Here is a 19112-nt window from a genome sequence, read left to right as displayed (position 1 = left end):
AAAAAAAAAAAAAAAAAAAAAAAAAAAAAAAAAAAAAGAAAGAAGTCTGCTGGGCTGTGCTCAGAATGGCACAGGGCCCATGGCTGCCCTGAAAGTTGTGGACAGCCATAACAGTGCGTTTGCGAGAATTTATTTTAGCTTTTGGGCGTGAAACGTAAGGGGGGAGGGACCATTAGGTTGATGTAACTGGGTTGATAACTGCACTGATGCAGAAGCTGGAAAGTTGTTTCTAAGTCAGGAGCCTACTCTAAAGGGAAGGGGGGAGGGGAGGGGAGGCGGTGGGCGGCACCACTTTGTACTTGGATTTGTCTAAAGTGGCGCTGGTTATGTTGCAGATCTATTACCCTCAAACAGATTGTGAACAACCTGCCCAAGCAATCAAGTGCCCCAGTGTGATAAATTCAGTCTCTGCCACGAGTTTTCCTTCTTGCCTTCCCCTAAGGTGACATAGTGACTTCCTCCCATCTTTTGATTTTTCTTCCTCCAGTTTATTTCCTTTGTCACTGTCTCTGCCACTCACACCCACTTAGCTTAAGGATCACTCTAACAGCAAGTGCTGAATTATTATAAATAAAAGGAGACAGCTTTTTCTGTGCAGGGATCCCTAAGTATGAACCTACCTATGCAATGACTTACAGAGTACTAAGCTTCTCACCATTCCTGCAAAGACTGCTGCTACATTTCGAGGCATTTTGTTTTTTTTTCTGTGATTGTTTAACCACACTAATGGAGGAACTGCTAGTATAGTGAATTTGAAAAATGTACAGGAGAAGAGTGAGGGAAAGGATTTCTGATGCAAACTGAAGAGCGTTGAGGACTAAAGTGGGAAAAGGATAATGGGGAAGGAGGGTGAGAGCATGTAAATTAGGGTCATCTGATTTACAGAGCATGTAATCAATAGTCATCTTCACTGGACTAGAGTTGAGGGGATTCTGTTTTTCTGTTAATTGCCCAGGCTGAATTTCCTGATTGAATCCTTCCTAAATGCAAATAACAAATTATTGTATTTAGAAGACTTATTAGTGTAATGATTCTATGATTTGTCCATTTATGTGCAATCTGCTAGTGGGTACTATGCCTCCCTTCTATGTCTCTTTTGAAGTTTCAGAGCCCCGCTTGTTGTTTTATACATGGGTGACCAAACTTAGGGATGTTGGTGGGATGGTGCTGATGCACAGCATGGACTGAAAATGCTCACTGGGGAGGAGGCATAAAGAGGGCTTCAGATGCAAATGCCCAGAGCTCTCTAGGTTGGAAGAAACTGTTGGGAGGACTGTGTAGAGCAGAGGGTCTCCAAAGTCCGTAATATCTTCTGTCTATTTATCTCTTAGCATGAAGCTTCTGAGGGACTCACACCACTATTGTGCTGCTCCAGACAGGTAGGAGATGGCAGTTTTCCCAAACTCCTGCCTCCGAGGTCTGCTCATCCTTACTCTTCTGCAGCTTCTCGATTCAGGTAGGTCTTCCTTCTCTCTCTGTCTTTCTCTCTGTCTCCCTGCTACTGGGTTGAATCATTTCTCTTTCTGTAAATATGAACAGTCCGGGTGATTCTTCCCAGTGATCCCCGGAGGGATCCAGATGGATGCCTCAAGATAAGCAATAAGAGAAACAGCAGAAGAATTCTGTTCTTTGGCTGGGCGTAGTTTCTTTCAGTTCCCAATTCCCATCTCTACATTCTGTCAAGTCCCACTCATTTTGTTGCAGCTCACTTTGATGTAATTGGACCCCCAGAACCCATCCTGGCCTTGGTGGGTGAATATGCTGAACTGCCCTGTCACCTATCCCCAAATGTGAGTGCTGAGCACATGGAATTGCGGTGGTTCCGAAATACATTCTCGCCGGCTGTTTTGGTGCACCGGGATGGGCGAGAGCAACAGAAAGAGCAGATGTCTGAGTACCAAGGCAGGGTGATTCTGGTGGAGGACGGTATCTCCAAGGGGCATGTTGCTGTGAGAATACTCGGCGTCATGGCCTCTGATGCTGGCATCTATGGATGCTCCTTCAGTTATAAAGAAGCCCACAAAGAAGCCTTCCTGCATCTGAAAGTCGCTGGTGAGTGCACAGGTTTTGACATTTTCATTGACACCATGGAGTATGGGAAAGTGCTTTGTAACATTTAAAGCATAACAGAATCCTAAATTATTATCACTGGTCACAACGTGCTAAAAAATATAATCTGTAAATACTTAGGGCCTTTTCACCATGAGAACTGTGGACCCTCTGGTGGCAGCTTGTGTAGTGCATGTGCTTGTACTTGTAGGGGGGGAGAAACATCTTGAAGATTGCTTTTAAAATCTTGGAGACCTGTAGGATGTAAGAGTGTTTTTTTTATAAGTCACAGACCTAATTTTAAAAATGCTACAGTCTGTTAACTATTGTCAGAGAAACGTACATTCTTTTATACAGACATGAACCTGGCAAGTGCCTCATGATGATCTTGCCTATCTCTCAAAGCCTCTTTAAAGCCTTCTCCCCCCACTTCCAACAACAGGGCTCTTTCTGACAGCTGAAGCTCCCTATGTGGACCACTTAGCCATCTGTAAGCCATTGGTCTTGCTGTTCCCTCTGCCTGCAAGAGCCCTTGTCATGTGTGGCCATCAAACTCCTATTTGCATGTCAAAGAGCACCTCAAATGCCCATCCGTCCTTTAAGGAATTGGCTTTTGCCTGATCTCAAAATGGCATCCTTTTGATGAGGTGTGTGGAATATCATTTTGTTGATACTGTTACTGATTGTGCATGCAAGATTTTCCCTCTTGGTGTTGCTTAAGCCAATGAAACAAAACCGAGTTCAGTTCAACAAAACAAAGGCTTTATTCCATTGTCAGGGAATAGAGAGATGCATGCCCATGCTCTGGCAAGTCACACTCTCTCTGAAGTGGTGTTAGGCTTGGGTTGTTAAATCTAGCTTGGGGAGGTATCTGTGGTATAGGTGGGAATATTTGGGGCACGTGCTGTCCATCTCTCCTTGCATTGGCACTGCTAGTTGCCTTGCTGACAGATGTCTCTGCCCTACCAGTCTTTGTTTCCTATAGGCAAACACAGCTACCCTTGACTAGTGGTTGCTTAGGTGACCATTTTTGCTCTCTCTTTACAGCAGTAGGGGACATCGACATTCATTTCTATAAGCAAACACTGAGTTTCCCCTTTTTACAAGAGCTATAAAGCTGATTATTGGCCTCTGACCTTCCATTCCTGTAAGCAAATATACCTTAAAGGAAAAAAAAAATTAACACTTCCACATTCCTTTATAGTTTACCTGGGGGTGTCCTGCTGACAATACTTCAGTTTCCTTTGAAAAGAGAAATGAAGATGTTTCTACTCCTAGTTTTCCTGGGTTACTATGTGTCTCCCTTGTTACAAACATTGTAGCCCTATTGTTATAAGGCTCCAATAAGTGTGTCCACTGAAAGATTAAGAACAGATTCTGTCACCATAGCTCTCGGCTCTGACCCTCACATCCATATGGAAGTTGAAAAACGTGGAGAGATCCGGCTGGAGTGCACCTCAGTGGGATGGTACCCAGAGCCCCAAGTACATTGGAGAACTTCTAAGGGACAGAAGTTTCCATCCACATCAGAGTCCAGGAATCCCGATAAAGAAGGCCTGTTCATGGTGGCTGCTTCACTGATCATCAGAGATACCTCCGTGGAGAACGTGTCCTGCTGCATCCAGAACCTCCTTCTTGGGCAGGAGAAGGAAGTGGGGATTTCCATTCCAGGTCAGTGGAACCAGTGCTGAGTTCCTATGTTGAAACAGCTTAAGAGTCACACAACATGGGACACCTGCCCAGATGTGACCTCATGGCGGAGTCGTTCACTTTTTCCTTCTCAGCTCCACAAAGTCTCCTGCATGATGTCTTGAGGGAGCTCCCCAGAATTTCACAACATGTATAAGGATTCTGAAGGTACAAACTCTATACACCTCAGAGAGATTACAGTTTTGGGTGCTTATGAAATACATCTAAATTAGAAAAGCTAGTCAATGGGTGTTGTCCATTTCTGATACAGAGAGTCCTTTTTCTGAATAGCCAGAACACTTATATTATTTTTCTAGTTTCCAAATAATCATCAACTCTCACTGTTTGTTAGACCTTTCTCAAGTTGCCAGGGTCCTCAATGAAGCAGGTTACCTCATTTATTCCCCAGATACTACCTCTGATTTAGGCAGCAGCGTCTCGTGTCTAGTTTACCTGTTTGTTATTTCACTGTCCCTTTCCCCTGTAGTTTTCACCAATTCTTGTGTCTTCTTCTCTGCACTCTCCTTCCACCCTAGGAATCTGTTTGCTTTCAGAGAGGCCTTACTTTTAAGTAATAATATACTCTTTCTTAAAATCGTTCTCTGAGTAGAGATCACTATTCATTCAGATTTCTAACAAGTAAACAAGTCTTTCTCCTTCCATTTGCCTTCAGCCTCTCAGGTGACTACTAACCCTCACTGACTCTCCACATTTCATTGAAACCCCACAGAAGGTTCTTCAGTGATTTCCCTAATTCAGTTCAATTCCATTCTGCTCCTTATCTTTTTTGATTCACCTGATCCTGATAACCATCCTTTTCTAGAAACTGTCTCCAAATTTTCATCTAAAATATTTTATGTTTGTTATTCTCTTTGGCCAGTAGCTTTTATGATTTTTCTTTCTGCACCCCTTTGTAATCATTCCTCAAGAGTCCACTTTCTGCATCTTTCAGTTTCCCCCTCTGGTAATCACCTTCCCCTTCAGTCCTCTCCCTTCCCTGTAGGCTGGGGTGTGTGCTGACAATCCCATCAAGCTTTAGTCTTTTGGTGACCAGTCCCTTCCAGAAAATATTTAGGGGCCCCACAGTCTCAAATCATAACATGAAGATTTAAAAGACAGTCTATCACCACAGAGATTCCAAAAATTTTAGGAGCTGTATGTCAGGAACTGAGGAGGAAAATGAAATACAAATATCATAATGTCACGTCCTCTTACATCCCTTCACCATCCATAGGAGAGCCATCCTACAGATTTACATGGCACTGAAACATCAGAGGTCAACTGTTCAGATCCTCTTACTGACCAGCCACCATAAATAAAGAAATAAAGAAGTACGTAGCACGCATATGAAGATGGTTTTCAGAACTGTATCTTTCATTCCAATCTCTTTGCTGAGGGCCAGTACCACACTTCCAGCTGCCTGTTGGCTGTCTCTCACCCCTGTGTCTTCTAGCCTAGCTGTTCATTACTTTTGGATGTTAGATGAACCATATACCACTTTCCTTCTCTCTACCTTTTTGTTAAAACTTACATTAAAATTCTAGAAAAGGATGGCATTAATCTCAAGTTGTCATCTCCCGCAGAGTGACAGAGATGCAAAAGATTTCTCAGAGTCCGTGTATTCAGAGCAATGAGAAACCTGAAGGGACTGCACCCACGCCAAACTCCTTCAAGAGAGGAGAGCCCAGGCACAGCCCCGAGTCAGGTTTTGCTTCAGTTTTTATTGTAAAGACCAGAAAGTTAGAGAAGAAACACAGGTGGTTAATCAATCATAGTGAAGACATAAACAAACTGGCTACATGGCAATTTTCAATAAAGCGGGTGTAATTTAAAATGGTTCAAGCAATTTACCATCAGAAGCTGTAAAACGTACAAAGAGAAACAATGAAATAATCACCGTAGCAGCACTTAGCTCCCCAAGAAACTCAAAGAAATAGCTGAGGGTAAGATGTGAAATGTCCCCCAACCACTAACTAGCAGAATATCCTTGAAGATTTTAGCTCACATACTTCCCCATCATTTAGGTTTAGTTGCACCAAGGGCAAAGGCCCCCAGAGCATGCACTTTTTGCTGTGCTTCAATTCTCTTCTCTACTTCAAAGACTTTAGTCCTGTGAAAGTTTTCTGGTCTTTCCTAATCTTAGCATTTCTACATGTTTCCTAAAGAGTTGGGCTTTGGCTTAAGCTAAGGACTTTGGTCCTTCTACACTAGAGGCTAGACTAAGGACTTTGGTCCTCTTCACTCCAGGACTTTGGGCTTTCTATGGTATTAGCTTTGGCCCTGTGGAGTACATGTGTTTTATTTCTGTCTCGTTAATGTCAGTATCCTCCCCATCAAGTGTACAGCTTGATGAATTTTTAGGTATTACATCCAGTTTTCACTAACCAGATTTGAATTTTGGTAATTCTTGCATGGGTGGGAAGTGAAGCTACTAGTATGTATTTTTTTTAAATTAAATGTTTTATTTTGAGATCATTTTAGATTCACATGTAAATGTAAGACATAATACAGGAGAGAGAGACAGCTCCCCCTAATTACTGTGTCAGGTTTTCTATTGGTTGTACATATTATATAGATTAGATTGCTACTAGGTTACATCCCACATGCAGGAATCTAGGGTAAGGTATATAAGGAGAATCTTAGGTTATTTTATGGCTTTCTGGTGCCATTATGGCTGCTTCTAAGTAAAATAGTCTCGTGATAATGTTTTGTAGGACAGGAGGACATGATCACTGACTTATCCCAGGTATCCCAAGGCACTGTAATTTAGCTGATCTGGTCAGAGCAGATTTTTTTTTTTTAAATCATTTCCTCCCTTTTGATCAAAAATCTTTCATATGAAAGCATTGATGATCACCTCAGGTAGAAATTCTGATCCCTCATTTGTGGGAAGGCTGCTTCCCAAAAGTCATGCTCACCTTCCTTAGACTTCCTTAGACTTAGGTCTAAGTCCAAATTTTAAACAACGAGGGAGTTGGGATAGGATGGTCATTAGATCCTTCACTCTGGGCAAACCTGGAAAAATAGATAGCTGAATTTGTTGCACAAGTTGTGCCCTTGGGCAAAAGAGTGTACTCAAAAATGGCAAGAGAACTTGAAAAAAAAAAGTAAGGGCACTTTACAACTTAAACTTGGTAGTAGGTTTAACTTAGCATAGGCCTGGGAAAATAAAGCAAGAATTCAACTTTGTATGTAGTCTTCAGGCATATTATGGCTTGGCTAGAATGCAAACTAAGAGATAAGACGTACAGACTGACAAAAGCCGAAGACTAGAAGATTTCCCCAGAGTAAAATGTAAAAGTCCAAACATTTCAGCAGTGTTGATCATGGACTTGTCATCAGGTCAGGCTCAGAGTCTTGGAGAAAATGCTCAGATGCTGTAGGTGTCTGGCTATGGGTTAGTTTCAGTTGAGGATCCTCAGTAATGTAGGAGGTCCACTCATTTTTAATGAGAACTTTGCCATTTTTGAACGAGAAACATGAATCCATGAGTAAATGTCTTTAAGCTTAGTTGCACAGGGATTGGTTAACAATACATGACGTAGTGTCCTTTAATGTGACTGGAAAGAGTACTTTTATTTGATGACATTTTTTTTTTCTGTCTTTTTCGTGACTGGTAAGGGGATCACAACCCTTGGTGTGGGGTCGCCCACACCGCGCTCAACCGGTGAGCGCACCGGCCATTCCTATATAGGATCCGAACCCGCGGCGGGAGCATCGCTGCACTCCCAGCGTGGCACTCTCCCGAGTGCGCCACTGGGTCGGCCCATTTGATGACATTTTTAATAAGCAAAGTCTCTGGGAGACTTTGGTCTTTGATGTCTGCATCTCACAGAAGCTTGCTGTGGTAGGAATCTAATTAATTTAGAAGTTTTGAAGAAGAAAAAAAAAATTTTTTTTTGGCAAGGACCTTTATAAGGCCTTGGCAGTAATGGAAAATATCACCTTTAAGAAGAGCTGGAGAGCCGGCCCATGGCTCACTTGGGAGAGTGTGGTGCTTATAACACCAAGGCCACAGGTTTGGATCCCTATATAGGGATGGCCGGTTAGCTCACTTGGGAAAGCGGGGTGCTGACAACACCAAGTCAAGGGTTAAGATCCCCTTACCGGTCATCTTTAAAAAAATATATAAATAAAAATAGATGAGCTGGAAAAGCTGATTGATAAAGTAGTTTATCTAGGCATGTAGATCTACCCTTTATTATTTTAAAGGGAAAAAGCTGATAATTTGTAAATTGGGTAGAACGCAAGTTATGCAATACCAGTGGAAGAGCCCTTGGCCATGTATTGTAAATGGACTGAATTATTTGACCAGTGAAACATATTTCTCGATCATTGTGGAGCCCAGAGGAAAGTCATCAGGAAGGGATATTTGCCAACTCAAGATTTTAGTGCAGATAATAAAAACTCAAAAATAATGGACAGGGCTAATATCTAATAACAGATACACTGTAGTTTTTTTGTAAAACATCATTTTTCTCTCCTTGATCTCATCTTTTTACCAAAGATACGAGAAGACTGATTCATTTGTAAAATAAGTTTAGTCTCTGGCCTGATTATTTGCATAAAGTGCAGTAAGAATAGTGATTTACCATATTGGTACCTTTTTAATTGGCTTTGTTAGTACTTTTATCAGGAACGTTAGATTAGAACTTTAAGAGTCCCTAAAGGCTTAGGAAGCCAATGTACAGATCTGGTTTCCTTTCAGATTGTACCTGTGGGAATTGGGTGAATTCTCCTCTTCTGGAGGTTCTCGGCAGAAAGTGACATTCTTTTTTTTTTTTTTTTTTAAAGATGACTGGTAAGGGGATCTTAACCCTTGGCTTCTTGTTGTCAGCACCACGCTCACCCAGTGAACTAACCGGCCATCCCTATATGAGATCCGAACCCGTGGCCTTGGTGTTATCAGCACCACACTCTCTCGAGTGAGCCACGGGCCTGCCCCAGAACGTGACATTCTTTATTTACTGTGAGGCCAGGAACCTTGTAAAGGAACATGTAGTCGAGGTTCCAGGCCAGTCTTTCTGTAAGTCCATTGGCTTTATAAAGTCACTCTCAGTCCTTTAAAGCAGACTGGTCCTATCTGAAGATATATCATTCTAGTCAAAGCCTTGGTAAGATAACCAGTGTTTTCAGTTGTGTCCTGCTACAAGAAGAAGAGATTCTTATTGAACTTATGTAAATAATTATATTGTCACAAAATAAGAAAACTTATGAATAGTTTTAAAATTCTTGAGGAATCAAGTAGAGAGAAATGTAAATGTTTTAATTTTGTTTATCAAATATACTTTACCAAATTGCTGTAAAGCTATAAATAGCCCAAAAGAAAAAAGGATTTCCTTAAATCTGGAAAACAAACAAAAATAATCAACAATATTTTAAGAAGTCATAAAAATAATTTTAGTTTTTTGTCAGTTTAGTCTCATGTAATTAATTTTTGTTTTGTTTGATTTTAGGTTAGCATTTTATGAGTTCACTTTTTTTTATTGGAATTTGAAGTTGTTTTTTTTTTTTTACCTAGTCCAGTTGGTTAATGTCAAAGTCATCAGCAAAGGTCTATATTTTAAAGTAACTGTTAGAGTCTTTTTACCCTTTTTATGGACTTCTCGGAAGACACAACTTTAGGATTATAGTTGTTTGTAGAGATCTTTTAGAGGAAGCACCAGAGTAAAGGACTTTACTGTGAACAATGAAGACAAAATACCCATAGTTAATGACATAATTGACAAAGAAATTTGATTATTTTTATGGCCTACAACAGTTGTACAAAATACCCATAATTATGACTGATAACATATACCCAGACATATTATATATTTAGATATTTTATATAACTGTGGAATGCATCTTGATAACATACTCATATAAACATAAAATTACGTATTTTGAAAAAAACCTTAAATGGTTCTTTGTTTTTTATTTTTATTTATTTATTTATTTATTTTTATTTTAATTCATCAATATACAATGTAGTATTGGTATTCGTGTTCCCATACCTATTCTTCCTTTTCCTCCCTCCTCTCCCCACTCCCCATGCTCCCACCATCAAAATCATATCTGTTCACTTGCCTTAACAAGATCAAGGAATTGTTGTGATTATTGTCTCTTTTTCCCCATCCCTTCGTTTATTTGTATATTTACTTATTTATTTTGATTAGCTCCCACAAGTAAGCGAGAACATGTGGTATTTCTTTTTCTGTGCCTGGCTTATTTCAGTTAATATAATTTTCTCTAAATCCATCCATGTTGTTGCAAATGGTAGTATTTCATCTGTTTCTGGTTTTAATATCTGAGTAATACTAGCTTTATAAAATGCATTAGGGAGCTTTCCTCCCTCTTCTATTTTCTGCATGTAATTGAGTAGAATTGGTGTTAATTCTCTTTTAAATATTTGGTAGAATTCACCAGTGAAACCATCTACCATGGAGAATTTTGTTTGGGAATTTTAAAAATACGAATTTAATTTTCTTAGTGGTTGTAAATCTATTCAAGTTACCTATTTTACATTCAGTGAGTTATGGTAGTTTATTTTTTCAGGAATTGGTGCATTTCATGAGTTGTCAAACTTGTTTTCAAAATTGCTCATAGTATTCTCCTTCTTAGTGTTTGGGCTCAGAAAATGATACCCCAAAGTATGGCACCTTGGCATTCTGAGTTCTTTGAACTAATGGAGATTGGAAGCCTCAGCAGCAAGTTCTTCCTGACCTTCTGCTGCCCTCCTGTCTCCCACCCATCACTCTTCCCAAAGCAAGTCACACAAATCAGAATTCCTCTTCTTCAAGGTGGGTCATAGACACTAGAACTCCTCTCCCCCAAAGCAAGCCATAAAACCTAGAAATCTTGCTCTCTCCCTTCTCCTTTGAAGACCTTCACTCCAGAGAGGTTCTGCCCCATACCCGGGAGGAAGGAATGCTGTGCAGAGGGGCCAAGCGGAATCCGAACACCCAGGCCTTGCTGGGTTTCCCCTCTTCAGTCTATTACCATTAGATCACGTTTTTTTTTCTAAGCACATTTCTACACAACGGTCCCTTCTTCATCAAACCTAAGCATAAAAGTAGTTTTCCAAGTCTTTGGGTCTTTATTTCTGAAGTCTCCCATGTAATGTAAAACTTTGATTAAATACACGTGTCAAGCTTTTCTTTTGTTTCTGTTGTTACAGGAGTGTTGCTGTCACCCTTATGGGTGAGGAAACACCCTTATTGCACCTTTCCCCTGCTGGGCAGCATTGAAAGTCCTGACTCTGCACTGTTCTCCTCTGACGTCACCCTGGTGGGGAGGGAAACGAACATCTCCTTAGTGCCCGTGAAAGTCCAGACTCCCCACGTGGTCCCCACTGCCTCCTGGGTTGTGGGATCATAACCAGGCATGTGGGGATGACAGTGGAGGCTTCCTATTTTGTGTCCTCCAGACCATATTGTCAGAGGAATTCGGGTGCCTTTTTACAGCCTGCAGAAGATGGAGGTCGAGGTCCTCACTCAGTCTTTTCTCCATGGATGTTGGTAGCCAGTTTTTTTCCTACTTTTTGTGGAGTAGAGGGGACAATGTCTAACATTTTTCTTTCTTATTGGGCTGTTTTTTCACTGGTCCTATGGCTAAAAGAACAAGTTTGTGTTGGGGCTTTCTTTGTGTGTTTATGTTGGTGTTTGCAGGATGCCAGCGCCTTCACCTCTAAGTCTGGGATATGTGAGCAAAAGGAAAACTCAGGGAGCTTACTGTGGCCTTTCTTGGATGCCATGGTTCTTAGTCCTTCTCTCCGCTTTCTAGAATATTCTGTGACATATAGAGATTCTATTTCCCCTTCTCTACTTATCACTTTCATACTCACATTTTCCATTTAGAGAAATTTTGTCATCAAGCTCAATATGTAAAATTTCTTTTTCATCATACAGGTCCTACCTAAATAAATTGTTTGTTGTATTTCTCTATTTTCTACTTTCTCCCAGCTAGAACTGACATATTTCTGAAAGTGTTCACATGCAAGTACAGCCACTGCCACTTTCAAAGGAAGGGTTGGTTAGAGCAAGGTGAACAGAGACAGGGAGGGAAGCAGTGTCACTTCCTACCCTAGTCCTTGTGTGCACAGTAGAAATTGGATTTCACAGAAGATCTTTGCAAACATATTTCTCGGACATTTTCTTTCAGCTCCCCTTTTCCCGATTTGGAAAACCTTGATGTTGCTTTCTGTACCCCTGGGACTTATCATTATTGGAATATTTTGCATTTGGAAATGCTACAAGAAAAGCAAACGAGACAGTCAAGATGGTACTGTTCCCATAGGTAGGTTATAGCATATTAGGTTTTTTGTCATGGGTGTTAATGTCAGCTGAGGAATCAAATTCTTGATGAGTCGTTGCAATAGAGTCCTTTTACATGATTTTCAGAATGAAATTCCAATTGTCTGGAGCTCTGAAGAGGAATGGGGGATTTTATCACAGAATCACAACCCAGGTCCTTAATTAAAACATGAGAACCAATGAAGTCTCATCACCAATTCCCACCCCTTGGGATACAGTACTGGGAGGTGGAGGTGGGACATAGGATCATCCACTGGGTGATAGGCGTGTGTGGGGAGAACGTGATGAAGACACACATTCAACATGTGACACCTGAGCATGGACTCTGGGCTGTGGTGTTGTCTGGGAATGGGTACAGGGTCCCAGGGCTGCCTTCACTCAAGTCCCTCACATACCACAACAGTCTCTTACTATCTAAACAACTGTACCTAACCCATCAAGAACTTGCAGGTTATGTCTAAGGTAACAAAAGGAAACAAAACACATTTCTTATTTTTGATTGATTGATGTTTTTTCAGTTAACAGATACAGATAGTAACAGGCTTCCAGTGTCTTTCCAACGCGTATTTTCTTCCCCCTCCTCACATCTGCAGCTCCAGAGGGCCTTTTGAAGTATTTCTATTCATTTTACAGAGAAGCTCCTAAAAATTTGATTTGTTTAGGTTTGTCATCTATTGTAAAATATGCAAGAATTTCTCTCTGTAACCTGACAGTGACCCGTGATTCTGTTTTATTTCAGATTGGGAACTGGCTCGATTACATGCAGGTCAGTGGCTTGGCTCTTCTCTAGGCTCCGAGATATAAACTTTCAAGTATCCAAAGACCTAGAATAGGTGGAACTGAAAAGCACTGATACTCTTAGTAACAAACAGAAAAAGATGTTAAGTTGTGGAAAAAGCTTAGTATTTCTTTGGGACACATATGGAGCCATTTTAAGATAGCAAGAGATAAGCTCTCTCTGAGAGGATCCCATTAGGCCTTGCAAGCCCTAGGGACAGTTAGCTCTTATATCACCCCATGGCTGCTGATGAGGCAGGGAGCTGGGGGAATGGAGACCCCTGAGCAGGCCAAGCAGCTCTCCCTCTGAGAGGACTTGTCAACTCCTGTAACAATGCTCTCTTTCTTTGGAGAAGGAAGGTGTCTTAATCAGTTTTCTGTTCTTTGTAACAAAATACCTGAAGCTGGTAATTTATAAGGAAATGGAATTTATTTTTTACTGTTTTGGAGGCTGAGAAGTTGAAGGTCTGGGGGGTGCATGTGGTGAGGGGTTTCTTCTCGGTGTGGACACTACAGAGTCTTGAGGTGGCACAAGGCATCAGCTGGCAAGAGGAGAAGAGCTTGCTAATGTGCTCGCCTGATCTCCTTATGAACCCACCAGTCTATGTCCATAATGATGCATTAATCCATTAAGGCAGTAACCCGTGAATGGGTTAATCCATTCATAAGGGCCTAACCTTTATGATCGTATCCCTTCTTAAAGGCCTCTGCCTTTCAAATACTATACTCAATTTTCCCACTCTCTCAATACTGTTACAATGGGGATGAAGTTTCAACATGAGATTTCGAGGGAACATTCACACCATAGTGGAAGGACAGGCCCTATAACCTCTGACGTTCCCTGATGGTCACGCTTGCTCCCTGTCCCTCTCTCTCTTCTAGTTGATGTGACTCTGGACCGAGACACAGCGTATCCTTCCTTTTTTCTGTATGATGATTCAAAATCTGTTCATCTGGAAGATTCACATCAGGAATTGCCTGAGAATCCAGAGAGATTTGACTCGTGGCCCTGTGTGCTGGGCTGTACGCGCTTCACCCAGGGAAGACATTACTGGGAGGTGGAGGTGGGAGGCAGGACCGACTGGCTGGTTGGCGTGTGCAGGGAGAACGTGATGAGGAAAGGATTCATCCTCATGACTCCCAAGAGTGGCTTCTGGGTTATAGAATTGTCTGGAAAGGAATACTGGGCCCTCACCCCACTCCGAACTCCTCTCCTTGTGAGTGAAGTCCCCCATCGGGTTGGGATTTTCCTGGACTATGAATCAGGAACCATCTCCTTCTACAACATAAATGACAGATCCCATATCTATACTTTTCCCAAGGAATCTTTCTCTGGCCCCCTCTGTCCTTTATTCTGCTTGTGGTCATGTGATGACAAACCGCTGACCATCTGTCCAATTGTTGACGGGCCTCCGGAGGTCACAGTCCTTGCTGATGTTCAGGAGCTTTCTAAGCACTTTCTGATGTCCCCCATGGAGGGACCCAAAGAAGGATGACACAACACTTCAGCATCTTGACTGGATTGTTCCTCTGGTGTGGCCACACCAGCTGGAAACTGACAAAGAGACTGCAAAGGGAAAGCAGAGACAGGAAATAGTGATGGAAAGACTGGAGGGATGGAGAGGGGTGTCTGAACTTGATCTCAGAACAGCATGATAAAAAGAAAGGTGGAGTCCCGGTAGCAGTGGTTGTCTTTAATGCCTGCGTAATGGAATAACAGCGGGAAGCTGGATCTGCATGGAGTGTTGCCATTTCACAGTCTTTTCATGCAAGGACTTTATTTTATTTTGATCCACATAAAACTCTGGGAAAAACTAAACAAAGCTTATAGAGAAGAGTCACTTTTCCATGGCACCCTGCTGGTCTGGGATTTGACCCAGCGTCTAATGATCTTATGTGTAATGCCACATCCTCTCCTCTCTCAGAATTCAATAAATCTTCAATGAAGCAATTTCAGTGTTCCCTGTAGCACTTTTCACCTCATATTTTTCAAGATTTCCTTTCCAGTTTGCAAATTTATTTTTCCTTTCTGTAAATAACTTCTAGCCTAAAATATTCTACCTCATCAATAGTTAAGTGCATGTTCTCTAACTTTTTATATGTTTCTACTAATAGACACTTGTAGTTTTCTAATAAAATTGGATCGGGGCCGGCCTGTGGCTCACTCGGGAGAGTGCAGTGCTGATAACACCAAGGCCACGGGTTCGGATCCCATATAGGGATGGCCGGTTTGCTCACTGGGTGAGCGTGGTGCTGACAACACCAAGTCAAGGGTTGAGATCCCCTTACCGGTCATCTTTAAAAAAAAAAAAAAAAATTGGATCATGCTATAAATGTTATTTCCTTACATTCTTATTTTATGTAAACACCAGTATTACATTATGCATAATCATGATGGTTTTCTTTCTTTCCTATTACAATTAATGCTGCTATAAACATTTCTATGTAAATCATTATGCAAAGCTCTGATAAATTACACAGAATAAAGGTATGAATTGCATTTGTCATGAGAATAAATTCTCGAACGTGCAATTGCTGGACAGAAGGGACTTGAATTATACTTACATATATGTACATACCTATCTTATTTCCTATAGGCAAGAAGTAACTGCACATATTGTTTGGTCTCTCTCAGGCTTATCTCTTTAACAGTAGAAGCCCACCCTTCAATTAATATTTCTTTGGCACCAATCCAGGACATCTCAGTCTTCTCAAGGAAAACCTCCAAACTATCAACGCTGAGGAGGAGAACCAAGCTTACTTTTTACTTAGCATACATGTGCATGACTTATTCTGTGTGAGGCACTCTTGTGAGCAAGTTGCCTGTATTATTTCATCCTCACAACAGCCATCCAAGAAGTCAACTACTTTTATTATTTTACAGATAGGGAAACTGAGGCACAGAGAAGTTGTATAAGTGGCCCAAAGGAACACAGGTAGCCTGGCTTCAGAGACTGTGCTCCTTTCCACTCAATTCTGGAACCTCTCCTCACCAATTTTGAACTTCAGTGCCTGAGACCTACTAGATGGTAGGTTAGTAGGTTCTCAATAAAAAGTTATTGAATCAATGAATTTTTTCCTGACCCATTTCGCATGCTTGTATCTCCCAGGATTTCTTTCCCAGGGCTTTGGGTAGAGGACTGGCTGAGAAGTGGACTCATGGCTCTGTTTCCTTGGAAACTACAAATGCAGAGAACTAAAGTGTCATGCCCAGAAACTCCTGATCTCAAGCTCAGCACCTCGGCTACTTGTTTGTGTCAAAGTAACTTGGATCCTCCAGGCAAGAGTGGGATGTTTCATTCTACTGACATAATTTCAAGCCCCAAAACCTAGATTGTGAATTTAAAAATAAACAAATGAATAAATAACAATGGATGGATGGGGGATGAACAGATGGATGGATTATAATAAAATGAAAAAGTTTATTAAAATGTTAATTGTAGAATTCAGATGGCAGGTATATTGGTATTCAGTGAAAATTCTTTCACTTTTGCTATAAGCTTGTCGTAATAAACTGCGGAAGTTGGGGGTGGGGGGCGATTGAGAAGAGAAGAAGTGTGTTTTCCTGCTGATAACAGACCAGAAGTACCACTGGCTTAAACAATACAAGAGTTTATTTTTCTTTCGTGAAATGAATTCAGAGGGTTGCAAACTAGGACTTGTCTAGCAGCTCAGAGATGTCATCCATACCCCAGCCTCTGGAAACCAGAAAATTATATTATTTGGTAATGCATCCTAGACCCGAATGTTGGAGGTGCTTAAAACGGTTCATTGTGTCTGGTTTTCTTTCTCTGCCTGCTTTCATTTAGCTCTGTAGTAAAGGATTGTCCTCTTGCATGGACCCATCCACATGCAAGCAGATGTTAGTTACCTGACCGCCACAGAAGCGTTTTCATTCATTCGCATCTTCCCTTCTTCACACATCAAAGTCTTTTTATTTTTCCACTCAGTTCTTCTATTATAAAAAAAAGAAATAAAAAAGGGGAATGTTAAATAATACTTACTATACAAGGGTACTTTAAAAAGTTCGTGGAAAAACAGAATTGAAAGATAACACGAGGCTTTCCATGAACTCTGTGAAGGACTGTCATACGCATATCACACAAGAATGATTCAACCAGGCAAACCCAGAGAAACGCGAACACTAAGGGAGGCAGGGCTGGAATTTTCCTCAGTGTGTACAGTTCGATGCAGTTTCAGTTTTTATTCCGATGCAGTTTCAGTTTTTATTCTGACCTTCACCAGTGGTTTCTGCCCAGCAAGTGAGGAAACAACACCTCTGAGCCAATCACAGAACTGATTCCAAAGAGCAGCACTTACTGTTTCTCACCGTGAGCAGACAAACTCTGGTTACTTTCTTTTTCGTTTCTTCCACATGAGAGATTCTCAGTGTAACAGAGAGGACTGGTAAGTACTGATTACCCTTCTTCGGTGGGCTGTGATTTTCAGACGGACTACCAGGGGGTGAGTGGGGGAGACCGATTAGAGCCAGGGCAGCAGGGCCTGGGAGGGGACGTGCTGAGAGCTGAGGGGGGCCTGCAGGGAGGGGCTGGCACAGAGAGAGGCTGAGGGGCTTGGGGTGGGGGGTGGGAAGGCAAAGGGTAAGGACCTGCAGAGGTTGGGATTTGGTGGAAGGGGGATGACCTGAACGAAGAAACTTTCCAGCTCCATGTTCTTAAGAACATATTATGGTCTGAAAGGAGCAAGGGACCCTTAAAATCTGTTCTGGTTATCTCTAGCATTTCTAGTGTATTCTGCAGCAGCTTTCAGGCAGGGGTGGAGGGAGAGCCAGCTGCACAGACCTCTGTCCCTCTGTTGTAGAAACACAGACTAGGCAAGAAGTATCCCAACACTCGGAAAGTTGGAGAGCCAGGAGTTTATTACACTAGCAGGTCCAGACAAGCTCGTTCTCTGATATTCTGGACCCTGAACCTAAGACTGACAAGCTTTTTACAGGCGGACACTTCCAGGGCTATTTACACATTTTTTTCCTCTTTTTTTCAGTATTTCAGCTAGCATATGTGGTCTGTGCAGATAACAGCTCATTTACAGAAGCCAAACCATGATTAATAGCCAGACTTGATAATGATGAACAAGATAATGCTGTTAGAACATAGCAGGCGTAGGAGAAAATTATTTCAAACTAGTGGAGCTAGCAAATATAGTTTCAAGGACAAAACAGGCTTATGAGAAAGTTACTTTTGTATTTGCACACGACACCTAGTCCCCTTCTTCCCTCTCCGCATGCAAAAGCAGACCTCCTCAGAAGCAGTTCCCAGACCCAGGTACCCAAGGCACAGGGACTGTGACTTCATCCTCGGGCTCCTTTGTTTGGGAGGAAACGTTGTGAAGAGTTAATATTTACTGAGCAGCTAGTATGAGCCAGTCACTAGAATGACCCATAACAATTACAATTAAGTAATCGGTAAAATTGTGAAAAAGGAAAACATTCACATAAATTTAAGGAAAAGGGAGCAGTGGGCCAAAGTGTCCTTTCACTGCCCTAACCTCCAGTCTGCAGTTCAGCATGCAGCTTTTGAGACCTTTTGAAGGCATTTACACATGTATGTGTGCACAAGTCTATAGCTTTGCTTTTGTTTACTTATACAGTCAGTTGGACAGCTCTGCAGCGTGCTTGTTAATCACTTAGGACATCTCCATTACACAGGTTAGTGACAACAAACCACTCTTTCCAATTGCGGAGTGGAATTCCCTCACAGGGATAAGCCCTCACCTTTCTCACCAGTCTCCTGAGGGGGCCGGGTCAATTCGTACTATTTGCATACATTGCAAAGCAATGCCACTGTGCCAACCTCTGTACTCGTGGCACTAATGTGCTGGACTAGACATCATGAGTGCAATTGCTGAGTGAATTGTGCACATTCTGATTTTCACATTTCCCAATGTTTTAGGTGTTACTAAAGTTCACATAGGTTTTGTCACGACGAGGATCACACAGCTTGTGGATCACAGTGCCATTACCTATTTTCTACCCTCTTGCTGTCCCTAACAAGTAACTTAGTGGGCCTGGCACATTGTGGGTTCTCAGTAAGTATTTGTTGACTGACTGAAGGAAGGAAAATGCAGGTGAGACCTGGTCCTACTCCCAGCTCTCCCACTCACTGGCCTTGTGATTAAGAAGCAGTGGGTTCAGCCCCTGACTACCTCTAGGGAGTCTGCCCAGATCCTGCCCAGATTCTGCTGGGCTGCGATGTGACTATGCTGATGGTCAGGAGTTGGCGTCTGGAGGAGTCCACAGTGTTACTCCCAGCAGGGGACACCCTCCAGTCACTTTGTCTGGAC

The 19112-nt window shown here is 41.9% G+C and overlaps 2 protein-coding genes across 4 annotated transcripts in view; both read left to right on the top strand.

Moving 5' to 3' along the window:
- LOC103586543 (butyrophilin subfamily 1 member A1-like) overlaps positions 1-14760 on the top strand; it is a 22781-nt gene extending 8021 nt beyond the window's left edge. For 2 of the 3 annotated variants that reach the window (XM_008567840.1, XM_008567841.1), the window contains exons 2-7: positions 1332-1456; positions 1705-2052; positions 3439-3720; positions 11881-12015; positions 12772-12798; positions 13692-14760. In XM_008567840.1, coding sequence (XP_008566062.1) covers positions 1387-1456; positions 1705-2052; positions 3439-3720; positions 11881-12015; positions 12772-12798; positions 13692-14305 — 1476 coding nt within the window. In that variant the 5' untranslated portion in view covers positions 1332-1386 and the 3' untranslated portion in view covers positions 14306-14760. The remainder of the gene's footprint in view (positions 1-1331; positions 1457-1704; positions 2053-3438; positions 3721-11880; positions 12016-12771; positions 12799-13691) is intronic. The other variant, XM_008567843.1, reaches the window with a different exon arrangement.
- Positions 1-19112, top strand: part of LOC103586564 (butyrophilin subfamily 2 member A2-like) — a 78331-nt gene that overhangs the window by 37433 nt on the left and 21786 nt on the right. The gene's annotated exons all lie outside the window — the stretch shown is intronic.

This window comes from Galeopterus variegatus, unplaced genomic scaffold (assembly GCF_000696425.1).
Source record: "Galeopterus variegatus unplaced genomic scaffold, G_variegatus-3.0.2 Scaffold351, whole genome shotgun sequence".
Classification (NCBI taxonomy): Eukaryota; Metazoa; Chordata; class Mammalia; order Dermoptera; family Cynocephalidae; genus Galeopterus; species Galeopterus variegatus.
Note: the sequence above shows the minus strand (reverse complement) of the source record. Positions and strands in the feature narration are given on the sequence as shown.